Genomic DNA, 23,850 nt, shown 5'->3' on the forward strand with positions numbered 1-23,850 from the left:
GGTGGGGAAGAGACAGAAATCTTTAATAAATTAAAAAAAAATAAAAAAATCACAGTGTTGATTATCAATATCATATAGAAAAAAGAAAGGAAGGAAGGAGAGAAGAAAGAAAAAGAAAAAGAAAGAAAACCTCTGTCCTGCTTGTTAGAATAGGATATTACTTTTCAGCTGTTTTGTTATCAGTGTTGAAGATCAAATCCAGGATCTGTGGTGTGGTCTGGAAATCTTCGATTTAACAACATAAATCCACCACAAATTCTTCAAAAACTAATTAAAAATATTAGTCAATCAAAAAAAAAAAGAAGGAGGCCAGAAGCAGAAACATCAAGTTCATATAGCCCAAAATGGAGAAACATGAAAAAGTTTTCTTTGTGTGTATGTGTGTGAGTGTGTGTGCTATGAGGTCCATATGTGTGATGTAAGCATGTGTACGTGTGGGTACATGCACCCATGCAAACACAGAGGCCAGATGATGATGCTGGATGTCCTGCTCAATTGCTCTCCACCCTATTCCCTTGAGACAGAGTCTTTCCTTGACCCTGGAGCCTGTCTAGCACTCAGAAAGCCCCAGTAATATTCAGTCTGCCCCTCCTCCAGCGCTGGGGTTACAGTCATGCGCGCAGCCACGGGCACTAAGGATGGTAACTAAGGTCCTCGTGCTTGCACACGGAACACTCTCACCTGCCGAGACATCTCTCTAGCCTCCAACCCTAAGGAGTCATCATGAGTCACGCACAGATTGTCGGCGTTCCCTAGCCAGTAGGTAGATGTGAATTACAGGGAAAAAAATAGCACCAGAACAGGTAATTTCAAGCACAAACCTCAACTTGATATTATATTTATAGACTTTTGCCTCCAGTTGTCTTGAGGTTTATTTTCAATGCATATAGTCAAAGAACTAAAAAGAATAAGAGGAAAGGCTTGTTTCTCAGGGTCAGGTTTCATTTTATTTGGGGGAAAGGCTGTATTTGGGTTTTCAAGGCACTATTGAGAAATAATATGAAATATTAGCTATTTGTATTTTTATGGAACGGGAGAAACATAGGACCCATTAGATGATATTCTTGGGCTATTATGTGCCTGTTATGGATTTAAAGCAAACTTTCCGCTTTGTTTTTTAGAACAGTTTCAGCAGAAGACATCACATGGACTCCATCCTTTCCTACACAGTCTCTGCCATTATTAACCCTACCACATGGACTGTAGACAATGAGCCTGTGCTGACACAGGATTATCCACGTATGATTTTTTCCCAAGTGATTTTTATGTATTTCATTTTGATAAAAAGTTTGTAAATCACCATCTCCTACAAGACATCTGTTTCTGTGAGCAATGTTCTTTCTTTTGCTGTGGAAATGCAAAGTAAAGCATGATGCACCTCAATTAGATGAGGCAAATTGCGCAGCCTACTAGAAAGGCTGGAGTTAGATTGGGCTTCCTTTTGATGAATGAGCATCCTTTAAATGAATTAGTCCAGAGTCTGCCCAGGAACACAGAAAGGGGCGCCCCAGGGGAATGCAGTAGGACTAGTCCCAATGTGGAATATCTGTCTTCATCACAAAACACTGCTCAAATGCAATCGGCTTTGAAGTACATTGAAGACAGGGGTCATAAACTCAAGTGCCTAGAGGATCCGGGCAGGTGATATAAATGAGTCGAGTGGGCCGGCTGCAAGAAAGCATCATAGTGACAAATGGTACCTGACACTTGACCATGGTGTCAGGAAGATGGTGGGAAACTGACCATTAGAAAGGGCAGCTGCTTTTCTCTTTTGACTGACCAAGGCCAGACAAACACCTGGGGCCAAAGCTGATCCTATTATTATTTATTAGCACACACTAATTGTGTATGGTAATGGGGTTTAGTGTGGCTACTTGCATACATCTTACAATCTGTATTTGTCATATTCTGCCATCTTCCTTCTACCCCAGGGCCCCCAATCTCTGGTGACCACTATTTTCTGTGTTAGCATTTTTATGGTTTCTATATATGAGGGAGAACACGTGATACTTGCCTTCCTGTGTCTGTCTTATTTCACTGAAAATATTGTCCCTAAGTTGTGATTGTTTTCAAAAAGAAGAACAATACTATCATATTTTTGATGTATTGTCACCTAATGTTTAATGCTAACATCTAATTAAAATATTATTTAGCCCGATTAAAAAGACCACCAATTGCTCAAGCGCATGCCATCAGCAAGCAACCAGTTTGCAATTTCTGATTTCATGAAAGAAGACATGATAGTCATAGAATTAATGCCTCATCATCCTGAATTCTTAAGCTTCTGAACTAACCTTTAGACACCATAACAGATGCACTTGCCACATTGAACTAAGACACAAAGGAAAAATTCAGGGAAACGTGCAAAACCACAAAATCTTTTCCAGTGTACGAAGTGCTCCCTGCGTGCTACAGCAGAATTCACTTAAAATGCACGTGCTGCATTTGTGTGTATTTGGTCTCGTGTGAGTCCTAGCAAGCTGAAATCGTCCATGCTATCACCAAGGGATTCTAACACAGACATTAGGAGAATTTCTCCATGGAGAGCGTGCTTGCTCTATGGTGATTTCACTCCCACCGTTAACTCTTGTGTCTTTCCAATTCTTCCGAGAAGAAACGGCCTCAATTTTAAAAGGAGTGAAATTTGGATCTTCCAGGTCTGTGCTTGGCTGGGTGATCCTGAGCATAATTGCATTTGGGTCACCCAGTTCCGCAGGTACAGGTTGACACTTTATAAAGACAAATGTCTACCTCATTAGCTTCTAGTTTATGGCTTCAGTTTATGTCTTCATTTAGTTAATCCCTTCCAGGGCTGTTTCCCCAGGCTCCCTGCTGAGTATTAGTGTAATGTACCTGATTGGTGCCCAGTAAGTCATTTTTGATTGACTATTATGCATTAATTAGAACACTGTCAACGAGGCCAACCAGATCAACTGTCCGGGAAGGAACTGAGAAGTCGTTTACTTTAGTCTACTAGGCATTTTAGTTAAGTCAATAACCAGGCTAACTTTTAGCTTTTGGAAATTTGTTGTATGGCATTGACCAAATGAATCCATCTACAAATAACATAACCTCTCACCTCTGCCTGCCTGTTTTTAACCTCAGTGAATAAACGTGCTATTAAGAATATTTAGTTCATGGCACACTCTTACACAATATAAGGGAGCACCATGAAGGTGGGAGCGATAATGACTGACATTTCCACAAAGAGCTATGCATTTTAGTGTCAGGGAGAAGCCACAATTGAAATATAAGTTGTTATTTTTGCTTCTGGAAAAAAAAGTCAAAATACAAACCATCATTTTATAACACTGGAGGTCAGGTAAAGGCATTAGATCATTTTTTTTAAGTTTTGTCTTCATACCTTGTAAACAACAAGATCTTGGGTATGTGGAACAGTTTAAGATCTTAGAGTACTTAATCCCTTAGCCTAGATCATAACTAGGCTAGTTCTTAAACCATTCCAAGAATCTTTAGACAAAAACAATTTACGATCTCTGAGGTAAATTTCTCCAGAAGATGAATGGATAAGTTCTTAAACATCTTGACTTTTTTCCTTCCCATTTTCTCCATACAATTCTAGTGAATGCAATCTGACTTATGGTTTAGAATACTCAAATATCCTATAGGTTTTGGGTCACAACGATGGGTCTTGAATTCTTCCTAGCAGAGGTGAGGTGACATTAAATTTGTCCCTGCCTTATCTAAGAACAACTAATTAAAAACACTTCTGGCTATGACCTAGCCTCTTGTCTAGTCGACCCCCTTACCCCAAGTTGTAGAACTTTATGATAATGTCTAAAAGACTCATGCACATGTTATAAAGAGACATGAAAATAGAGCTTTGATAAGCAGAGTGCTAAAGCTTAGAACAGCATCTTCCTTGGTTCCTGATGTACTTACTTCCACATTAGTGTGTTTGTTCCCTGGCTAGAGGTACAAATGCATGGAATAGCAGGAAGCCTGCCTTTAAGTTCATGCCTAAGTTCTAGCCCTAGGCTTCCTCATTAGCAGACTGTGGTCTGGAAGTGTAAACCTAATACCCCTTTTATGGTAGTTTGAAAGAAAATGGTCCCACAAAGGGAGTGGCACTGTAGGGAGGTGTGGCTTTGTTGGTGTAGGTAGGGACTTAAGCTGTTTTTCATGAACGTGTTTTGTCACAGCAGCAGTGTAAGACTACAGCAACATGGAATGCCTCGTGTTTTTCTCAACTTTTCTACCATTATTTACACAAGCCCATCCCTAGAACTTTCTTCAGCCTTCTTTTCAAGATTCTTATGACTCACCTAAAAAACAGGTGGGGGGGGGCGGTCAAACGCTACACTTCGAAAACAAATGAACATAAAGGTAATACTTCAGAAAATAGATCAGAAAATGAACAAAGTCATGGGCACTGGGAATCAAGTCTGCATCCTCTAGACGAGTATCCAGTGACCCATTGCTGCCATCTCTTAACCACTGACCCATCTCTCCAACCCCATCCTGCTTTGTATTTTGATTACATATAAAGCAACCTAACACAAATAGTAATCTATCGATGTCATAAAAAAAAGAAACATGGAATATAAATATTTTTAAAAGTCAGGCTCCTTAGGACCCCTAAGAGTTCTTGTTTGCTCAGCTATAATGTTTTCACATATATGAAAGCTCCACATACATTTATTAAAAACATAAATGGAGCATCTGCAACACAGTTCTGCACCTTGTCTCTTTTCTGTGTGGATTGCTCAATACCAGCACATACAGATCTACTACAGTATTTTTCATGGCTGTATTCTATTGCCTTAAGGAGACACAGCATAAATTATTTAGCAAGGTCTGTTCACGTGTATTGTTCCCAGCCATTCTCTTTGAAAAAACAACCCTTGAGTATATTCCTCTACACTCGCTGTATAGTTCTTTCCCCCCATATCAGTGGAACTTCTGGGTCAATTTGAAATAGGCATTGGAAATTTGAGTAGCTCATCTTCAACTGCCATCTGAAAAGGCTGAAGTAATTTATACAGTTTATGCCACACCATAGTGAAAAAAGATATTTAAGTATATTTCACATGGACCACTGGGTTTTCTTTAGCCAGTTCTCTCATGGTTCTAGAAGTTCCATGTCATACTCATTCCTCCTTATCTTTTACTCTTTCCTAGAACTCTCAGTGTTTTGTCTAAATCCTACAGATACACACACACACACACACACACACACACACTTGCAAGCAACATCTAAATATTAAGGGGAATTTAAATGTGTAGCGTAACACAAATTCTATCTTGTCTTAATAATAAAATCCCAGAGTCAAATGCTGAAGGTTAATGCTGAAGATCAGAGAAGCAGAGCAGCCAGCCACGAGAGAGTTCTTTTACTTTACCAATGCTCAGACAGAAGGGGTGGTCCTGTCCCCAGACTGCATCTCCAGACTCCATCTGTCTCCACCAAACCTCAGACTGCACTGAGCTCCTGACGTCTTCCACCTCATATTCCTCTCTCCGTCCAGCCACATCACTCCTGTCTCCACCTCCCTAGTGCTAGCATTAAAGGTGTGTGGTCCCAAGTGCTGGGATCACCTTTGTGTGAGCTCTGTTTCTCTTTTAGACAGAGTCAATCTTGTGTATCTCAGGGTGGCCTTGAAGTAACAGAGATCTATCTGCCTCTGTCTCAGTCCTGGGATTAATGGTGTGTGCCAACACTGCCTAGCATCTAGTGGCTTAGCTCTGTATTCTGATCTTCAGGCAAGTTTTATTTGTTAAAACATAAACAAAATATCACCACAGTGTGAAGAATGGGGCAGACAATCACTAAAGCAAGGCTGGAGAGTTCTGGATATTTGGGGACAAAGCCTATATGCTTTACAGTCGTCCAGTGTCAAGCCTGCTCTCTCAGTATGACTTAACTCTCTTAGTGGGCTGCTGTATTCCATAGTTCTCAAAAATGTGAAAATTGCATAAATAGCATCAAATTATAAATAGCAAACTTTAAAAATTGGACATTTTAAGCTGGCAACTTGTGACTATTCACTTTCAGTGTCCTCTTGTCTGTCATTAGATGGAATTCTGTTGAGAAATTGTGTTTTATTTGGAGACAAGAGCTTGCTATGCAGCCCTGTTGTCCTGAGCAGAGAGAGTGGCCTTGAACTCCCGAGTGACCTCTTGTCACTGTCTCCTGAGTGCTGAGTATAGGTGTCGTCACCACCTCTGACTCTCAATGGTGATGAGATATCTCAATGAGTCAGATAGCACCAGCTGAATGTCTAGAGGAATCAGTCCCTTCAGATTTCAGGAAGTCGGGAGCCCATCATTCCTCACTCTCACACTTCGCATTGAGTGTCCCACCCACAGGAGTAAGGCTTTTGGCAGTGCCCCCTTCTTGATGCTGTCCACGGTCCTGAATGACATCTTGGTGTTCCTTTCAAAGTCTGTTAATGTGACATAAAGGAAACCAAAAATTAGGGAAAGTGGAGAGTCTGCTGAGAGGAAAGTGGGTTTTTTTTTTGTTGTTGTTTTTAGCAGTTATTGAATCCTCTAACACTAATAAACAAGCCATGGTTGACCTTGGAAAAATTAAGAGTTAATGATCATTTAGCCCGGATTCGTCTTTCCAACTTCAGTCTCCCATGTGTAAATGTGCACTTGCTACCTCAGCTTGACGGCTCTCCTCGTTCTCCCCTCCTCATTTTCTATCATTCCATATCTTCTGATCTGTAATAATTTAAAAGGTGGCTACAAATTGTTTAACACTCCTTCCATCAAAACTATGATCTAGGCTCACTTCTCTCTGCAGTGGCTTGATTCCTTCTAATAGGGTCCATGTGTGTAGTGGCTATAAAGCCCAGTGACCTTTGATAAATAAAGGCCACTTTATTTATCAAATAAATAATCAATATCAATAAAGGGGCACAACTTTCTGGAGCAAGTTTTGATTTTAGTAACTCCCTAGGCAATCCTGATGTCAGGGACTCTGCCTAGTGTCACAGGGGACATTACCTCCTATAGCAACGTAATTCTAATTCCTGGAGTCGATATGAGCTCCTTTCTTTATAGACCAAAAAAAAGTAGTATTTCTAACCTCTAGTTAGTGATGAATGCCAATTTGAGAAATTTTGATTTTTTTTAAAATATCAAACAAGAGAGAAGAAGACATAATTGCCAGGTTTAGAGCTCAGGCAAGAGTGTGAGGAGGAAAAGGGTGCAGAAGTGAGTTTAAGATACTGCGTAGGGTAGCTGCGTGTATAGACCCCGGCCACACAGTAAAGCGCACAAGGCATTCACCATTGATAAAGTGCACATGGAAGGAAAACTCAGCAAACTGAGAGTCAGTTTAGGGTGTCAGATTTTAGCCGACCACACGGTAGCAGAATGAAAAACGTAAGATGCTGAGTGGAGATGGCCTCATGTTCTGTTCTTGCAGATAGAGCTACTGGGGAGGTTGAGGCAGAGAGAATGCAAACTAGAATTCTGCCTGGACTGCAATGTGTTCAGGACCAGCAGGGAACCTCACTGAGACCATGTTTCACAATACAGACCTACAAGAAAACTGCGAAGCAGCTCAGCGGTAGGGGATTAGCTTAGCTGGCAGGAGACTCTGAGTTGTTTCCAGCCCTGAGCCATTGTGACCCCACCCCACCCCAAAAGCCAAAGGAGTGACCCTATCTGAGCTATACAGTTGAGTGGCAAACTCCCAGTCTGTACTAAAGACAACTACAAAGGAAATTAAAGTATAGTTAGAAATAAAGACGCACAAAATGGCTGGAGAGATGACTGCGGCCAAGAGCATTTGCTGCTCTTACAAAGGACCTGGGTTCAGTACCCAGCATCCATATGGTGGCTCACAAGTATCTGTAGCTTCAGAGTATCAGGGGTGCGATATCCTCTTCTGACCTCCAGGGGTATCTGCATACACCCAGGCACACGTGCATACACATACAATCAAGTACAGGTTTAGAAAAGGTGCAAAGAAAATTAAAATGAAAATGTGTCAATCAGTGCATTCTCTGAAATGGAAGCACTTAATTGTGGCCTTGAGTTTTCACTTGGCTTGGCTTTCCTCTGATTTCATCCATGTGTTCATTTCTTGCATTTATGGACCCCAAATGATAAAAGTTTGGGCACTGCTGAGGGGATTAGAATGTTTCTGAAATCCTGGGTTAGCACTCACTGCATTTACTCTCTGAATTCCCTAGGATGCAGTGTGAAATCCAGTCTGAGAGCAGAGATGGATTCTCAACAGCTGATTGCCAGTAATTGATTTTTCTCAAAGCTGCTATGAGGTGCACCCAAGCGTGGGTCATTGCCTGCTCTGCCTAGTTGTAGTGAACAGCCCACAGATAGAGACCTTTAATAGGTAAGCTGTATGTTCATTTAATTCCATGGTACCTAATTAAAATCTTCCCTTCTGTGCATAAGCCAATATTGTTTAAAATTGTGGGTCAGTAGGAATCTCTTGCAATACTGCTTTAGATGTGAGAATTTTTTTTTTTTAACTATGACATGTTAGTTTGGGGCTTGGATGAGGTCAGAAATCTGCAGTGCACTAATCACACCTTGGAGAGAATAACTCTCCATGTTTGATAGGTGTGACTGCCATAGAGAAATCCCCAAACAGTGAGCGCTTAGTTGAGTTGGATGTTTACTGCTGTTGTTCTCTTTGAACGAGCTTAAAGCTGTGATGCAAGTGCTCTGCTTGTACTTCGTGCACCTTACTCTCATGCCTTTCAATCCGTCATCAGCAGTAGAACTCCATGGAATCAGCCGCACTGGGAACAGGTTGAAGGCCCTTTGTCTTCCTTCCTGAACCTTCTGAAGTAGGACCTTCATTTTAAGAAGATTCTGGGGTTGGAGAAACCCTAATCTAGCAGATTCTGAGGCCAAATGTGACTTTGCAGCTTGCTTTTAATGATCTTTTATAATCCAAAAGGATGGAAGATTTTACTGACAAGAGGGAAAGTTATTAATGGTAGAGGCATCTCTGATTGTAGAATACACTGTCTACACATGATGCCTGATCAATCAGAAGGCAGTTGCTTGCTATGTGATCTTAGGCACCAGTGCCTGCTGTTGTAAGACAGATCTGGGTCTAATGCTGGACACACATGTAGATGTCCCAAAAAAATGGAACAAGGGGAAGAATCTGCTAATCACTTCATGAGTTGTAACCATCCTTGGAGTTTAAGATTATGGCTCCTCTCCTCCATGGAGGAAGAGTTTTCATCTACTTGGGTTCTGCTGCTTGAGTCAATGTCAGGTACTTGATATTTAGCATGTGTAAACGCACGCACACACACCTTTTATATACCAGTAATTTTGTATCATTGATATTTTGATACTAAAGCTGCAAGACTCTGTCTCGTATGTTTTGGATCACTTTTGCAGAGGAGGAAAAAGTTAATATACATATAACTAAGCATGTATATTAAAATAATAATAGTCCTACAGTAAAAAAAATCTACAGGTTTTCATTCTTTCCAGCATTGTCTCAAATTGTCAAAATTAATTCTGAGATTCCAATGGTTTCTTTAGTGCTGACCCATCAGCATATCTGCTGACATAAAGGTGTCCATATAAAATGATTCTATACTTTTTAAATGAGGTGTTATATCTTCAGTGTTATTTAATTTATATGTAATAACTTGGACTTTTTTGATTCTCTTGATAACTTTATACACATGCCATTTTCCCACTTTAAGGGTAATTATAGATATGTTAATCAAATATGCACCAAAGACACATAAAATTTAATTCCCACCATCATGACTGTATTCAAGACATCAATATGCCAATTTAGTTTTGGCAATATTTCTAGTCAATGTTTTAAAGTGTAATTTTCCTTTATTCTCTTCACAAGTGGTCTCTAACTGTCCTAGAGATGGCAGTATTGAGCAATTTATTTTGGTAATCAGTTGCTTGCCCAGTCTGAATCTCCTTGTTAGGTGTAAATTTTTCATAGAGAGCATTTCATTGCAATACACAAGGCTAATTTAGCATAAGGTGACAGGGTAGTATCTCTTCAGCATGACTTCACTCAGATTCCACAAAACCCTCCTTTCCTCTTCTGTATATTCTCATGAATCAAATTTGAATTTGCATTTCCAGAGTTATAGTAATTTATGAATTAAAAAAGTACAAAACTGAACTTCTTGTATTACAATCTAAATATTAACTTCTTAAAGATTGGCAGTAAAACTCTAGTGTGTGTGTGTGTGTGTGTGTGTGTGTGTGTGTGTTACTGGGGATCCAACCCAGGTCTTTGGACACTTCAAGGTAGTTGTTCTGTTTTATTTTCAGCCATAATAACAATTACTTTCATATCACCAAAGCCCTAACCTTTGGGGATGATGACTTGTAAAAATTTTCCAAAATAAATTGCTCTTTCGGTTGTCCCCTCCTTTGAGAAAGTAGTATGTTTTCCTCATAGAGGTACAACCCCCCCCTCTCTATTTTTGTTTGATCTTGGTTGGGGATGGAGGGCAGGAAAGAAGTAATTTTAAAAACGAAAGTCTACGGAATTGAACTGCTTTACTGCAAAACGCGAACCACAGGCCCCCTCCTATAAAAGGCCTTTTGGCCTAATCTAGATCTTGCTGTAAAACAGCTGTTTATTATGTTTCTTTTTTGTTTCATTGGTGGGTGGGTGGGGCTTGGGCAAACCGCCCATGGTAACTCTGTTACACTAACTTCAGGCATCTCTACTTCACATCCTTCCCTCCCCCTTCAAACCTTCAGAATCCGATTCCTGCTATTGCTGCCTCGGTACCACTTCCAAATTACTTGCTATTTATAGCCTTGCGGTAGTGGGCACGTGTGCCCGCATCACCAAGCTGTCAGAGGGAGAAAGGGAGGACTTTCAATTCAACATGTGTACCCAGATAATACATTAGCCAGGTTGAGAAGAACCTGTGTGGTGAAGGACAGAGTGCAAAGAGAAACCGGAGGCTCCCAGGCTTTCGTGAGGAGGCGGCATCTGCAGATGCGGGATATCCCAAATCAATTACCACAAGCCTCTGAATGGCGCCGGCACCTACGTCGGTACCCTCACCCTCTCTCCCCTCTACTGCATCTGTGCAAGACGGGAAGGACAGGCAGCTCCACCAATCAGCAGGCTGCCCCAAGAAACTCACCCCGCCTTTCGCCCCACATTAGGCTAAGGCGCGCTACCCCCGCCCTTGACTCCCCTCCCCTGTCCCCCCCCCCCGATCCCCCCTTCCACACTTCAGGCCAGGCGGTCTAGTGGATTGAGCATGCCCAGAACCTTTACTGCTGCGTCTCCCTGTGAACATTCTGCAGTACCAGAGAGCTGGAGGCTGAGAGGGTTCCTGGCGGGGAGTAAAAAAAAAAAAAATAAAAGAGATGGAACCCATAACCGCCCAGGGCTAATGTGGGGTGGCTTTAAGCAAGGGACCAACGTCACCTTTGTAGGTCTTTCATGCCAGTTGGGCAAGACAGGGACACATTCTGCTTGATTTATAGGTCACTTTAAAAAATAAAATAAAAACTTTGGGGAGTGTCTGTTTATGGCGAGACCGACTAACAGGCTTTGCAACTAGGCTGCTGACCCGTTTTCATCAAGAAGTACCCATTTTCCTGTACAACCTAACAGTTTATCCTTGTGGTCAAGGTTAAAAATTTATTGGGTCGTCCACTGCGCGTGGAAACTATGAAGCAAACATTTGGTAATATGTACACAGTTACGATTGTAACTTAGGAACTCTTTGAACGTCATTTTTTTTTAAATGCAGATAGACTTGAGAACATGTTAAGGGGTGTCAGGTTTCTTTCACCCCCATCCTTTGCCCTAATCCATAAGTATTAACTCCAGTTCAACTGCACGAAGGGAATGGAATTGTGACATTTACATTTTATTTCTTCCCTAACTGATCAGTTGCTAATCTCAATAGTGCCAGGCGTGAGATCCCCGGTCTTGATTCCGAGAGACCCTAAACCAGCAACAGCCGTTGTCCTTGGGCATCCCTCTGTGTTCCTTCCAGGTGCTTCACCGCTGCACATCCGGAGATTCCAGGTGGAAGGCTGGCCTAGAAGTCCTTTAGAAAACCTTACAAAAATGTGGCTCTCCCCAGGGCTCTTACCTAGAAACCAACATCCAGCTGACTCTCAGGGGTCGCTTTTACCTGTGTGAGAGACTGCGGGTCATCGGGATCCCCTCCTCCCCAGCCTTCCCACTCGGGGCTCTGTAGCCGCAGTGCACCCCCCCCAACTGCCCCCACCCTCACTCCTGCGTCTTCCCCAGATCGCCCCCTCCTGTTTTCCCAGACTCCCCTCTTGCTTTCCGGTAGCCACCCAAACACGCCCGCCCTCCCACCGCGGGGATTCCTGCGAGCCGGGGGCGCCATGGGTGGCGCGGGCAAAGGAGACGCAGCGCCCAGGGCTCTAGCGGCCACGCAGGGGCGCTGCCTGAGCGCTGCAGCAAAGGCCGGGCGCGGGCGCCTCTGCAGCACGGCCAGGGGGTGGAGAGGGGCGGGCGCGGGGCGGGCTCGGCCGGGAATGTAGAACGAGAAGAGAGAGGGAGAGACCCTGCCTGGAGCCTCCCGGCCGCTGCCCGATTGCAGAGAGCTGAGGCTCCGTCACGTGTTTTGCTCCTCGGGAGTGAGACCGCGGCGCGGTCAGAGGGGGCCGGCGCGCGGTGCCAGACGCCGCCGCCGCTTGTTTTGGTTGGGGCTCTCGGCAACTCTCCGAGGAAGAGGAGGAGGAGGAGGAGGGAGAAGTAACTGCGGCGGCTGCGCCTCCGGAGGATCGGGCGTCTTCTCCCCCTTCACCCCCCATCTCTTCCCAAACCTCCCTCCCCGCCGCCTCCCCCTCCCGTCCCTTTCCCTCCTCCCTCGCGGACTGGAGCTTGGGGCAGGGATGAGTCTGTCCCTCTGGACCGTCCCCTGCTCCCCTGGCTGCCCAGTAGCGTTGCGCGTGGAAAAGCCACTTTCCCCGCCCGCCGAGATGGGCTCGAGTGCGGGCTGCAGAGGACGCGTCCTCGGGTGGCGGCAGCAGCAGCAACAGCCGCAGCGCCGCGGTCTCTGCGATTGAGCTGGTATTTGGGCGGCTGGTGGCGGCGGGGACGGTTGGAGGGTGGGAGGAGGCGGAGGAGGAGGAGAAGGAGGAGGGAGAACCCCGTGCAACGTTGGGACTTGGCAGCCCGCCTCCCCCTGCCCAAGGATATTTAATTTGCCTCGGGAATCGCTACTTCCAGAGGGGAACTCGAGAGGGAAGGCGCGCGCGCCTGAAGGGCCAAGCTGGGACTCCTCGGTCGCTGCTGCCTCCCTGCACCGGACTCGATCAGGGGCGGCGAGGGATGCATCTTAGCTTCTTCTGGGCTGCGGAGACTCGGGGGAGACTTGGTCCTCAGAAGACTGCGGCTGCACTCACCCTAGACACACTGCCTTCCCCTCCGGGCATGAAACGCCCTTAAACTCGGGTCCGGCAATCTTCCTTGGCGCAACTACCTCGCCCTTCGGCTGCCCTTTTTCAGCGCCGGGAACAGCGACGATTTCGGAATCAGGGTTTCTGCTTCCTTCAGCCCCGGAGTGCATGTGCGGGGCCGCATCGCGAATACTCCCCCCACCCAGTTTTTCGGCACCTCCCTCGGCTCCGCAGCAGTATGGCGAGCCCTCCAGATACCGATGGCTTCTCGGACGTGCGCAAGGTGGGTTACCTGCGCAAACCCAAGAGTATGCACAAGCGCTTTTTCGTGCTGCGAGCAGCCAGCGAGACCGGGGGCCCGGCACGCCTGGAGTACTATGAGAACGAGAAGAAGTGGCGGCATAAGTCGAGCGCCCCCAAACGCTCGATCCCCCTCGAGAGCTGTTTCAACATCAACAAGCGGGCTGACTCCAAGAACAAGCACCTGGTGGCTCTCTACACCCGAGACGAACACTTTGCCATTGCGGCAGATAGCGAGGCTGAGCAAGACAGCTGGTACCAGGCGCTTCTGCAGCTGCATAATCGAGCAAAGGCCCACCATGACGGGGCTGGAGGTGGAGGCTGCGGTGGTAGTTGCAGCGGCAGCTCTGGCGTTGGAGAAGCAGGGGAGGACTTGAGCTATGACACTGGACCAGGACCCGCGTTCAAGGAGGTCTGGCAGGTTATCCTGAAACCCAAGGGCCTGGGCCAGACAAAGAACCTGATTGGCATCTATCGTCTCTGCCTGACCAGCAAGACCATCAGCTTTGTGAAGCTGAACTCCGAGGCAGCGGCTGTGGTGCTGCAGCTAATGAACATCAGACGCTGTGGCCACTCAGAGAACTTCTTCTTCATTGAGGTGGGGCGTTCCGCCGTGACGGGGCCCGGCGAGTTCTGGATGCAAGTGGATGACTCCGTGGTAGCCCAGAACATGCACGAGACCATCCTAGAGGCCATGCGGGCCATGAGCGACGAGTTTCGCCCGCGCAGCAAAAGCCAGTCCTCATCCAGTTGCTCCAACCCCATCAGTGTTCCCCTTCGCAGGCACCATCTCAACAATCCTCCACCCAGCCAGGTGGGCCTGACTCGCCGATCTCGCACCGAGAGCATCACTGCAACCTCCCCTGCCAGCATGGTGGGTGGGAAACCAGGTTCCTTCCGGGTGCGCGCCTCTAGCGATGGCGAAGGCACCATGTCCCGTCCAGCATCAGTGGATGGCAGTCCTGTGAGCCCTAGCACCAACAGGACCCACACCCATCGGCATCGAGGAAGCTCCAGGCTTCACCCTCCACTCAACCACAGCCGCTCCATCCCTATGCCTTCTTCCCGCTGCTCGCCTTCAGCCACCAGCCCAGTCAGTTTGTCATCCAGTAGCACTAGTGGCCATGGCTCCACCTCAGACTGTCTCTTCCCGAGGCGCTCCAGTGCTTCGGTGTCCGGTTCTCCTAGTGATGGCGGTTTCATCTCTTCTGATGAGTATGGTTCTAGTCCGTGCGATTTCCGAAGTTCCTTCCGCAGCGTCACCCCAGATTCCCTGGGTCACACCCCACCAGCCAGGGGTGAGGAAGAGCTGAGCAACTACATCTGCATGGGTGGCAAGGGAGCCTCCACCTTGACTGCCCCCAATGGACATTACATTTTGTCTAGGGGTGGTAATGGCCATCGCTACCTCCCAGGTGCTAACTTGGGGACAAGCCCGGCATTGACTGGGGATGAAGCCACCAGCGCAGCAGATCTGGATAACCGGTTTCGGAAGAGAACTCACTCCGCAGGCACGTCCCCTACCATCTCCCATCAGAAGACCCCCTCACAGTCTTCTGTGGCTTCTATTGAGGAGTATACGGAGATGATGCCCGCTGCATACCCACCAGGAGGTGGCAGTGGAGGCCGACTGCCCAGCTACCGGCATTCCGCCTTCGTGCCCACCCACTCCTATCCCGAAGAGGGTCTAGAGATGCACCCCTTGGAGCGTCGCGGGGGCCACCACCGTCCGGACACTTCTACCCTGCACACCGATGACGGCTACATGCCCATGTCTCCAGGGGTGGCTCCAGTGCCCAGCAACCGTAAAGGAAATGGGGACTATATGCCCATGAGCCCCAAAAGTGTATCCGCCCCACAGCAGATCATTAACCCCATCCGACGCCACCCTCAGAGAGTGGACCCCAACGGCTACATGATGATGTCTCCCAGTGGCAGTTGCTCCCCTGACATTGGTGGTGGCTCCAGCAGCAGCAGCAGTGCCGCCCCGTCTGGGAGCAGCTATGGGAAGCCGTGGACAAATGGAGTAGCGGGGCACCATCCTCATGCCCTGCCTCATTCCAAAGCCCCTGCTGAGAGTGGTGGCGGTAAGCTCTTGCCTTGCACAGGCGACTATATGAACATGTCACCCGTGGGAGACTCCAACACCAGCAGCCCCTCGGAATGCTACTACGGTCCCGACAATCCCCAGCACAAACCAGTCCTCTCCTACTACTCATTGCCAAGGTCTTTTAAGCACACCCAGCGCCCTGGGGAGCCAGAGGAGGGTGCCAGGCACCAGCATCTTCGTCTCTCTTCTAGCTCTGGACGCCTTCTCTACGCTGCAACTGCGGAAGATTCTTCCTCTTCTACCAGCAGTGACAGCTTAGGTGGGGGTTACTGTGGGGCTAGGCCAGAGTCTGGCCTCACATATCCCCACCACCATGTCTTGCAACCCCATCTGCCTCGAAAGGTAGACACAGCTGCACAGACCAACAACCGCCTGGCCCGGCCTACAAGGCTGTCCTTGGGAGATCCCAAGGCAAGCACCTTACCGCGGGTTCGGGAGCAGCCGCCGCCGCAGCAGCCTTCGCTACACCCTCCTGAGCCCAAGAGCCCAGGGGAATATGTGAATATTGAATTCGGGAGTGGCCAGCCTGGCTATTTAGCTGGCCCCGCGACTTCCCATAGCTCTCCTTCAGTTCGGTGTCCACCCCAGCTCCACCCAGCTCCCAGAGAAGAGACTGGCTCGGAAGAGTACATGAACATGGACTTGGGGCCAGGCCGGAGGGCAGCCTGGCAGGAGAGTGGTGGCATTGAGTTGGGCAGAGTAGGCCCTGCACCTCCAGGGGCTGCTAACATTTGCAGGCCAACCCGGTCAGTGCCAAGTAGTCGTGGTGACTACATGACCATGCAGATAGGTTGTCCTCGTCAAAGCTATGTGGATACCTCACCAGTGGCTCCAGTCAGCTATGCTGATATGCGGACAGGCCTTGCTGCGGAGAAGGTGAGCCTGCCCAGAGCCGCAGGGGCTGCTCCATCTTCGTCCTCAACAGCTTCTGCTTCTCCTGCTGCACCTCAAGGAGCAGCTGAGCAGGCTGCTCACTCTTCCCTGCTGGGAGGCCCTCAGGGACCTGGGGGCGGGAGTGCATTCACCAGAGTGAATCTCAGTCCCAATCATAACCAGAGTGCCAAAGTGATTCGTGCAGACACTCAAGGCTGCCGGAGGAGACATAGCTCCGAGACCTTCTCAGCACCAACTCGGGCTGGTAACACAGTGTCCTTTGGAGCAGGGGCTGCAGGAGCGGGCAGTGGTGGCGGTGGCGGCAGTAGCAGCGAGGATGTAAAACGCCACAGCTCTGCATCTTTTGAGAATGTGTGGCTGAGACCTGGGGATCTAGGGGGAGCCTCCAAGGAAACAGCTCAAGCGTGTGGAGCTGCTGGGGGTTTGGAGAATAGTCTTAACTACATAGACCTGGATTTGGCCAAGGACGTGAAACAGCGTCCTCAGGAGTGCCCTTCTCAACAGCAGCCCCTACCACCCCCTCCCTCTCACCAGCCCTCAGGCAGCAATGAGGGCAGCTCCCCCAGACGCTCCAGTGAGGATTTAAGCACCTATGCCAGCATCAGCTTCCAGAAGCAGCCAGAGGACCGTCAGTAGCTCAACTGGACATCACAACAGGTGTGTTTTATGGTGACAAGGTCAGACGACACAAGTGCACTTATTTACGTGGGGGCTTGAATTCTGCTCTCTCCCTCTGTCCCTTTTCACTCCTTCCCTCAGTGTCCTTGGGGAGGATACACTTTCAGGGAGTGGGGTCATTGAGTCAGGGTACACAGATGCTCACACCACGATGACACCTGGCAGGTAGTCCAAGAAACGCGTTGGAGCAGCCACAGAAGGGCTTCTGTAGCACTTAAGAACTAGCGTTATTTAACACCTGTCCTGAGGTTTGTCAAGGATCATTTTCTTCATATCAGAGTTTTCTTTTGACTTCAGGCCAGCCCTTCATAGGGACAGTTCTACAAAACTACTTGCTAACACGCAGCCTAAAATGGCCTCATTTAAGATCCTAAGTGCTGAAGGGCTCTGCGTGCACTCGTGTTCTGTGATTTCACAATACCAAGGCAGTGTAAACAGCAGCGACTTTTACTCAGACTGTCTTAAAAAAAGATTCCTGAGTAAGAGCTTTTTAGGCACACGTATTTAGAGAGGAATTCTTACCTATCTCAGATCTCCAAGGAATGTAATTGTGGGGGACATTTTCTTTTTGTTCTTGTAGTAGGATTCATGAAATGTTTTTCACACACAGACCTACCATCTTGCAGGCATGGCTGCTTTTCTACAGAATATACAATAAACACCACGTGCCTGGGACCCATTCTGAGTTAAGAGTCGTGGAAGTTCACCCCAGCCTTTCTGCCTTGCGGTTCCTTTTCTTGTACTGAAGCATCATGCATACTGTTTGGAGGCTACTGTATGTTTCTCTATAAGATTGCTTAATGCTTTTTTTTTTACTGAAATGAACAGGCATCAAGTCAGGGAGAAGAGGGTGTTTGTTTTGGTTTGCACTGAATGGAGGGGGAATCTGTGTGGTCTTCATTTATAGGCTATTTGTTTTCCTGTTAGTTCATGAATCGATGCCTCAGAGATGTTGAAAGTTGGCTTTAGGTCATCTGTGGCCAAGGCTGTATTGAAAATGAGCAACATTTGTAATAGGAAATTAGCCTGCCCTTCGTTCTGTGAGCCTATTTTCTGGTGGTCATTGTGGGGAGGGGAGTGTCGTTCTCAAATAATATGATGAGTTGGCAAACTCAGAACTTTCCAGAACTGGAAGCGGTTTATCCTGACCAACTGATTACCTTGTGAATTTTATATATGCTTCACAGAAAGAGAATTGAAAAGCATTTATTTTTCTTAACAAGTCTCTATTCATAATAAATTAATTTGTGCCTTGGGTTTTTATCAATAGGAAATAATAATAAATAGCAGGAACATTATGTGTTCAAAATGGTCCTGATTCTGCTTCCAACAACTATCATTCTCTATTTTGTAGGGCGAAATAGAGGCACATGAACATTAAAACTAAGATTTTTCTGTGATGTAAAGAAAGCACTTATTTGGTGTTTAAATCAATATTTGCTTTAATCACTGGGGCAGAGAGATTTTTAGTGTATTGTTGTCGACATAATATTCCTGGTTATTTCTAGCATGATTTTTGAGAGTTGGGACTCCTGCAATACTTGCTTTGTAAACTGCTTACAAAGAGTAAGAAGAGTCAGAAGCAAACAGATCCAGCAAAGCTCAAATTTAGGGTTTACAGGAGATAAAGAAAGAAGATCCCCGCCCCCCCCCATTTGCTTTCTTGCTTTGTATAGATTTTGTTTTACAAAATTGATTTAAAAAAAATGTTTGGTCTTTTGAAGAAACAAACAAAATGACCAAACAGAATCTTCATTGTTTAAAAAGAAATTTAAAAGAAAATCCTGCTTATGTGGAAAACACACACACACACACACACACACACACACACACAAATCCCTCCCTCCCTTTCCGAGACTTTAATGCTCAACCTTCCATTCTTAACTGCTTTAGGGAAAATATGATAATACAAAATAATCAGTCGTGTCAGTTACAATGCTGGAATAGCAAGAGATCATACTTTCCCAAATACCAGAAGTCTTCTAAAATGTGTTATTTAAGTTGTGTGTGTGTACGTGCGCACGCGTAGTGTGTTTTTTAAGCAGAGCACCTAGTGCTACCTGGTGCTTGTACACCCTCAATTGTGCTTGCTTTTGCTAAGTTTAAAGGTTTTATTTGCTAGTCAATTATCATCAGAAGCTGAGCGCAATCAGATCTCTGCCAGTGGCAAACAGCTTCTGCTCACAGTGACTTATCAGTTAGCTATTTTAACCTCCCCTACCTTTGCTGTGGCTGCTACTTCCCCTGCTTCAGGAAAAACATGCTTAAAGGAATTCAGCTGCCACGAGTGTGTGTGTGTGTGTGTGTGTGTGTGTGCGCGCGCGTGTGTTTGTGCAAGCTCGCGCACTTTCCGAGCACCTCTTTTAAACAACTCAGCTTGTTTACTTTGTTTCAATGTCAGTTCAAGGAGAGCCATTTGTGAAACCCGTTGCTCCCGTGCTCAGGACTTGACTGATTCAACAACAATCTTTTCTGTGTCTCTTTTCTTTGGTGCATGTCAGGGTAACCTCTAACTTAAGTTCTGAACTGCTAGATTGTGCTATGGAAAGATCACCCCCTCTTCCCCCATTCCCTTTGTCCCCATGTCCTAGTGCATGGTCCTGGCATTAGTACAGTCATTGTGGCCTACTGTCTGTACCGGGTTAACCCAGAGCCCAGAGAGGAGTGCTAAAAGAACCCTCTGGGCCTCGGCACGATGGTCCCAATACCAGTAACCAGCGTTTGCCTTAGATTGGACTTTACTGATGAAACTGTAGCCTGGTAGCCAGAGCACACGTTTGCGGACACAGACCGGAGCCATCCCTCCGGGGTTCCTTTCTTTTTTCTTTTCATTTTTTTTTTCTTTTTTGGTCATCCTTTTGTTAAGCACCCCCCCCCCCCTTGAGAATTTTGGCATTCCTTTCCGTCCCTGTTTTTCCTTACTGAGACCCTGAGACCTCCAGGATTCCACGCCTCCACAGCTGCCTCTCTTTACCCCCTCCCTCGAAGCTCCCCACCCATGGCCTTTGGAGTTGGCGCAGACCCGCGGGGCCCTGGCACTTTCCCTTTTCCCGGGTCACCTCCACTTCCTGCCTGCACCTCCCCTTTGCTTGGCTCTTGTCCCCCTTCTCCAAACCCCCCGCTTCCGCCCGGGGTGTGAGAGAGAGGGCCGCTAGGAGGTCCTCCAGGCTCCCGCCCCCGCCTGGATCCGTCCTCGCGTCCTCGCGGGACACAGGGCCCCTTCCCGGGCCTCGAGGTTGGAGGTGGCAGCCGAGCCCCCGCCTCTCAGACCGGCGGGTCGGATGTCGGGTGCCGATTGGCCCTTGCAAGAGCCAATCAGCATGAGTGATGGCCGGGCGGGGGCGGGAGGAGGTAGGCTGGGGCCAAGCTGGGGAAGCTCTCTCACCCCTGTGGGTGCTTCCGAGCTGATTCAGGTCCTCCTGTCCCCAAGCCTAGGATGCGATGCTCTCCGTGTCTAATGCGTCTCTATCAGGGTCCTAAGAATGAAAAAGGCACAGCAGCGGGCTGACAGAGGCCGGAAGCGCCTCACTTCCTCCTCTTTTTAATTGAGAAAAATTCAGGCCGCGACCATGTGACATGCCCCATTTTGTTTTCCCTCCTGTCTTTACTATGGTTTACTACGACGCTGTTCCTTCATCTTCTCATCTCTGGTGTGCAAACAGGAGCTGGCGGCAGACGGCACGTGGTGTGGGATTGATTGGGCTGGCTCACGTTGTCTCTCACGTTTACCTCTGTTGCTAAAAGGGAGGAGGAGGCACAACCCTTGCTTTGGGGTCATTCTAAGAATAACTGTTAACTCTGAGCCACCTCTTCAGCCCCTTCCAGAGGTCCTGAGTTCAATTCCTAGCAACCATATGGTGGCTCACAACCGTGTGTAATTCGATCCGGTTCCCTCTTCTGGCACGTAGATAGAATACTGTGTACATAATAAATAAGTTTAAAAAGAAAAAAGAAAAGCTCCTTTGCCTTGAAAGAGTCCGAGGCTCTTTCCAGTAACTAACCGTATACACTTTATTGAGCACCTGCAGTTTACAAAGCAACGGAGTTAGATAAGATCAAGGAAAGCTGATCCTCCCCACCCCTCTTGTGAGGGAACCCAGAGAGCAGGGAAACCTTAGGCTATTGCTTGCTTGGACACTGTGTCTGCGGATTCTTTAGGAACTCTTGAGAGCAGAGTGTGTTCCTTTCCCAAGATTTTGAGGTCAAGTGGATGCGTTTTCCAAACATTTGGTCAGTGACAACCCACCAGGGCACTCCGAGTTGATGGTTAAGGCTTGTTCTAGTTGTACCGTGACCTCATGACAAAACTTCTTGTGATGTATTGCTGTAGGGATAGGAAGGGCACTAAAGAGAGAAAACTATGCGGTGTTCGCTGCTTCTCCTACTCTCTGAAGGTTTTCTCAGCATCAGGATCTCCATCACTGACTCCTAAGTCACAGGGGTGGTGCTTTTCTGAGGGGCCCCCGGAAAAAGCACAGGTGGGAATCAATGTAACGGTAGCTCCGTCCTGAAAGAACTCAAGCTTCTTGAGAGCAACAGAAGAGAGATATTGCAGCATCCAAGGTTTTAGCTCCTGCCATTGTTTAGGCCTCCTATGTTTTTAAAAATAGATGCCCATGAAATAACCGTCTAGCTGAACAGCCCTAATATTGCCTTACGGGAAAGAACTCGAGCTGTAAACCAGCATGCTACTTTTTAATCTTTTTTTTTCCAGTTTATCAGAATTCCTGGAAAATCAGTTTGTTCTATCTTGAATGATGCAATGGAAAAAAGCTGCTCCAGGGAGTAAGATCTAGCCTCGTGACCTTGATGGAGTCCCTTATTTCCCCTGCTCTATTTCCTCATCAGTAACCGGAGAAGTTGGTTCCACATTGTTCTAACGATCTTTGCAGCTCTAAAGCTAGGGATATTTTGGAGCAAATGACTGATCCTCTTTAATGAGTCATCTGTACTGAGCCTTATTTCTCCAAGAGCTGGAGTCGGGGTCCTAGGAAAATGCACTGGGATGAACTAAGCTGTTCTGTCTCACCTGTGTGTCAGATCTCTGTCTGGGCAGATGGAGGCCAGGAAGGGAGGCTCTTTGATTTAGGACTGGCCTTTGACCTTTCTTGTTTGGAGAGAGCATCTTCACGCATTCTGTTTTGTTGCTGTTGTTGTTTGTTTGGTTTTCATCAAGACAGGATTTCTCTGTGCAGTCCTGGCTGTCCTTGAACTTGCTCTCTAGACTAGGCTTGGCCTCACACTTAGAGAAGTCTGCTTGCCACTACAAGCAGATCAAAAGCATGCACCACCACTGCCCATTTTCATATTTTTAGACCCTTTGAGGCAAACCCACACTTTGAAGCCATCCCCAGACTAGATTAGTGTACTCTTAACTCACTTAAAAATAAAACATCCAAGCCGGGTGGTGGTGGTGCATGCCTTTAATCCCAGCACTCGGGAGGCAGAGGCAGGCAGATCTCTGTGAGTTCGAGGCCAGTCTGGTCTACAAGAGCTAGTTCCAGGATAGGAACCAAAAAGCTACGGAGAAACCCTGTCTCAAAAAATCCTAAATAAATAAATAAATAAATAAATAAATAAAACATCCACTGTGATTGTCAGTCCTCTGTAATTTTCTGCTTTCTAAAGTCCCCCATCAGGAGCCTCATACTTGCAGGGTAGATCAGGCTGTAACCAGTGTGGTTCTGAGGCACCGCTCAACATTTCATGTTGGGAATCTTCCCTGTCTTGTAGGTAATCAGTTTCTTATTGGTAGTATCAGAGTTCTCCAATGAGATACCCGTTTAAGTCAGTGGACAAGAGATCTGAGAACCTACCTGGGGACTATGTGTGTCTTCCCACATGCCTTTTGTAGTTTCATTTTTCCCTCTTAGGTATATTAAACAGTTCACTGCTTTTCCTGCAGGCAAAGTGTGTGCTGCCCCAGGACTCGTCTGTACTTTAGAATTTTGGAGTACTTAGCTGAGCTATTAATATATGTATGGTGTTCACGGACCCAATGTTATCTTGGCTGGCTGTGGAGTTAGGAATATATCCAGAGGTTCTCTTGGAATTCCCATCTCTACAGAGGCTTCACATAGCATTAAAATAATAGTCTGTTTACTTCTCACTTAAAACTATTCACGTAGTCTTTTCCCACCTTCCCACTACAGTCAGATTTCATAGCTGAATAAGAGATGAATGCTTCCTTTTATTGTGATGGGTTGGTAATTCAACATAATAGTACTTCATAGTTGTAAGGTTCTGTTTTGTTCTTTTAAAGAAAACCTTTTCCTCAATTATTTCCTTATGCTAGAGAGTTCCTAGAAATACCATTCAAGGAAAATGACTTACTATGAATTTGGTTTGAAGTCTATTTCTCATTAAAGATTCATTTTCGCCGGGCGGTGGTGGCACACGCCTTTAATCCCAGCACTTGGGAGGCAGAGGCAGCCGGATCTCTGTGAGTTCGAGACCAACCTGGTCTACAAGAGCTAATTCCAGGACAGGCTCCAAAACCACAGAGAAACCCTGTC

At 46.8% G+C, this 23,850-nt stretch overlaps 2 protein-coding genes and 1 pseudogene across 2 annotated transcripts in view; 1 reads left to right on the top strand and 2 right to left on the bottom strand.

Annotated features, from left to right (window-relative positions):
* LOC126512973 (UV excision repair protein RAD23 homolog B-like) overlaps window positions 1-12,335 on the bottom strand; it is a 28,447-nt pseudogene extending 16,112 nt beyond the window's left edge.
* The window catches only part of Rhbdd1 (rhomboid domain containing 1), a 195,012-nt gene that overhangs the window by 138,787 nt on the left and 32,375 nt on the right, over window positions 1-23,850 (bottom strand). The gene's annotated exons all lie outside the window — the stretch shown is intronic.
* Window positions 12,563-23,850, top strand: part of Irs1 (insulin receptor substrate 1) — a 61,009-nt gene continuing 49,721 nt past the window's right edge. Inside the window, exon 1 of the mRNA XM_050160996.1 lies at window positions 12,563-17,314. Coding sequence (XP_050016953.1) covers window positions 13,592-17,293 — 3,702 coding nt within the window. The 5' untranslated portion in view covers window positions 12,563-13,591 and the 3' untranslated portion in view covers window positions 17,294-17,314. The remainder of the gene's footprint in view (window positions 17,315-23,850) is intronic.

The sequence above is a fragment of the Alexandromys fortis genome, unplaced genomic scaffold, assembly GCF_014885135.2.
Source record: "Alexandromys fortis isolate MF-2015 unplaced genomic scaffold, M_Fortis_MF-2015_v1.1 scaffold_98, whole genome shotgun sequence".
Lineage (NCBI taxonomy): Eukaryota > Metazoa > Chordata > Mammalia > Rodentia > Cricetidae > Alexandromys > Alexandromys fortis.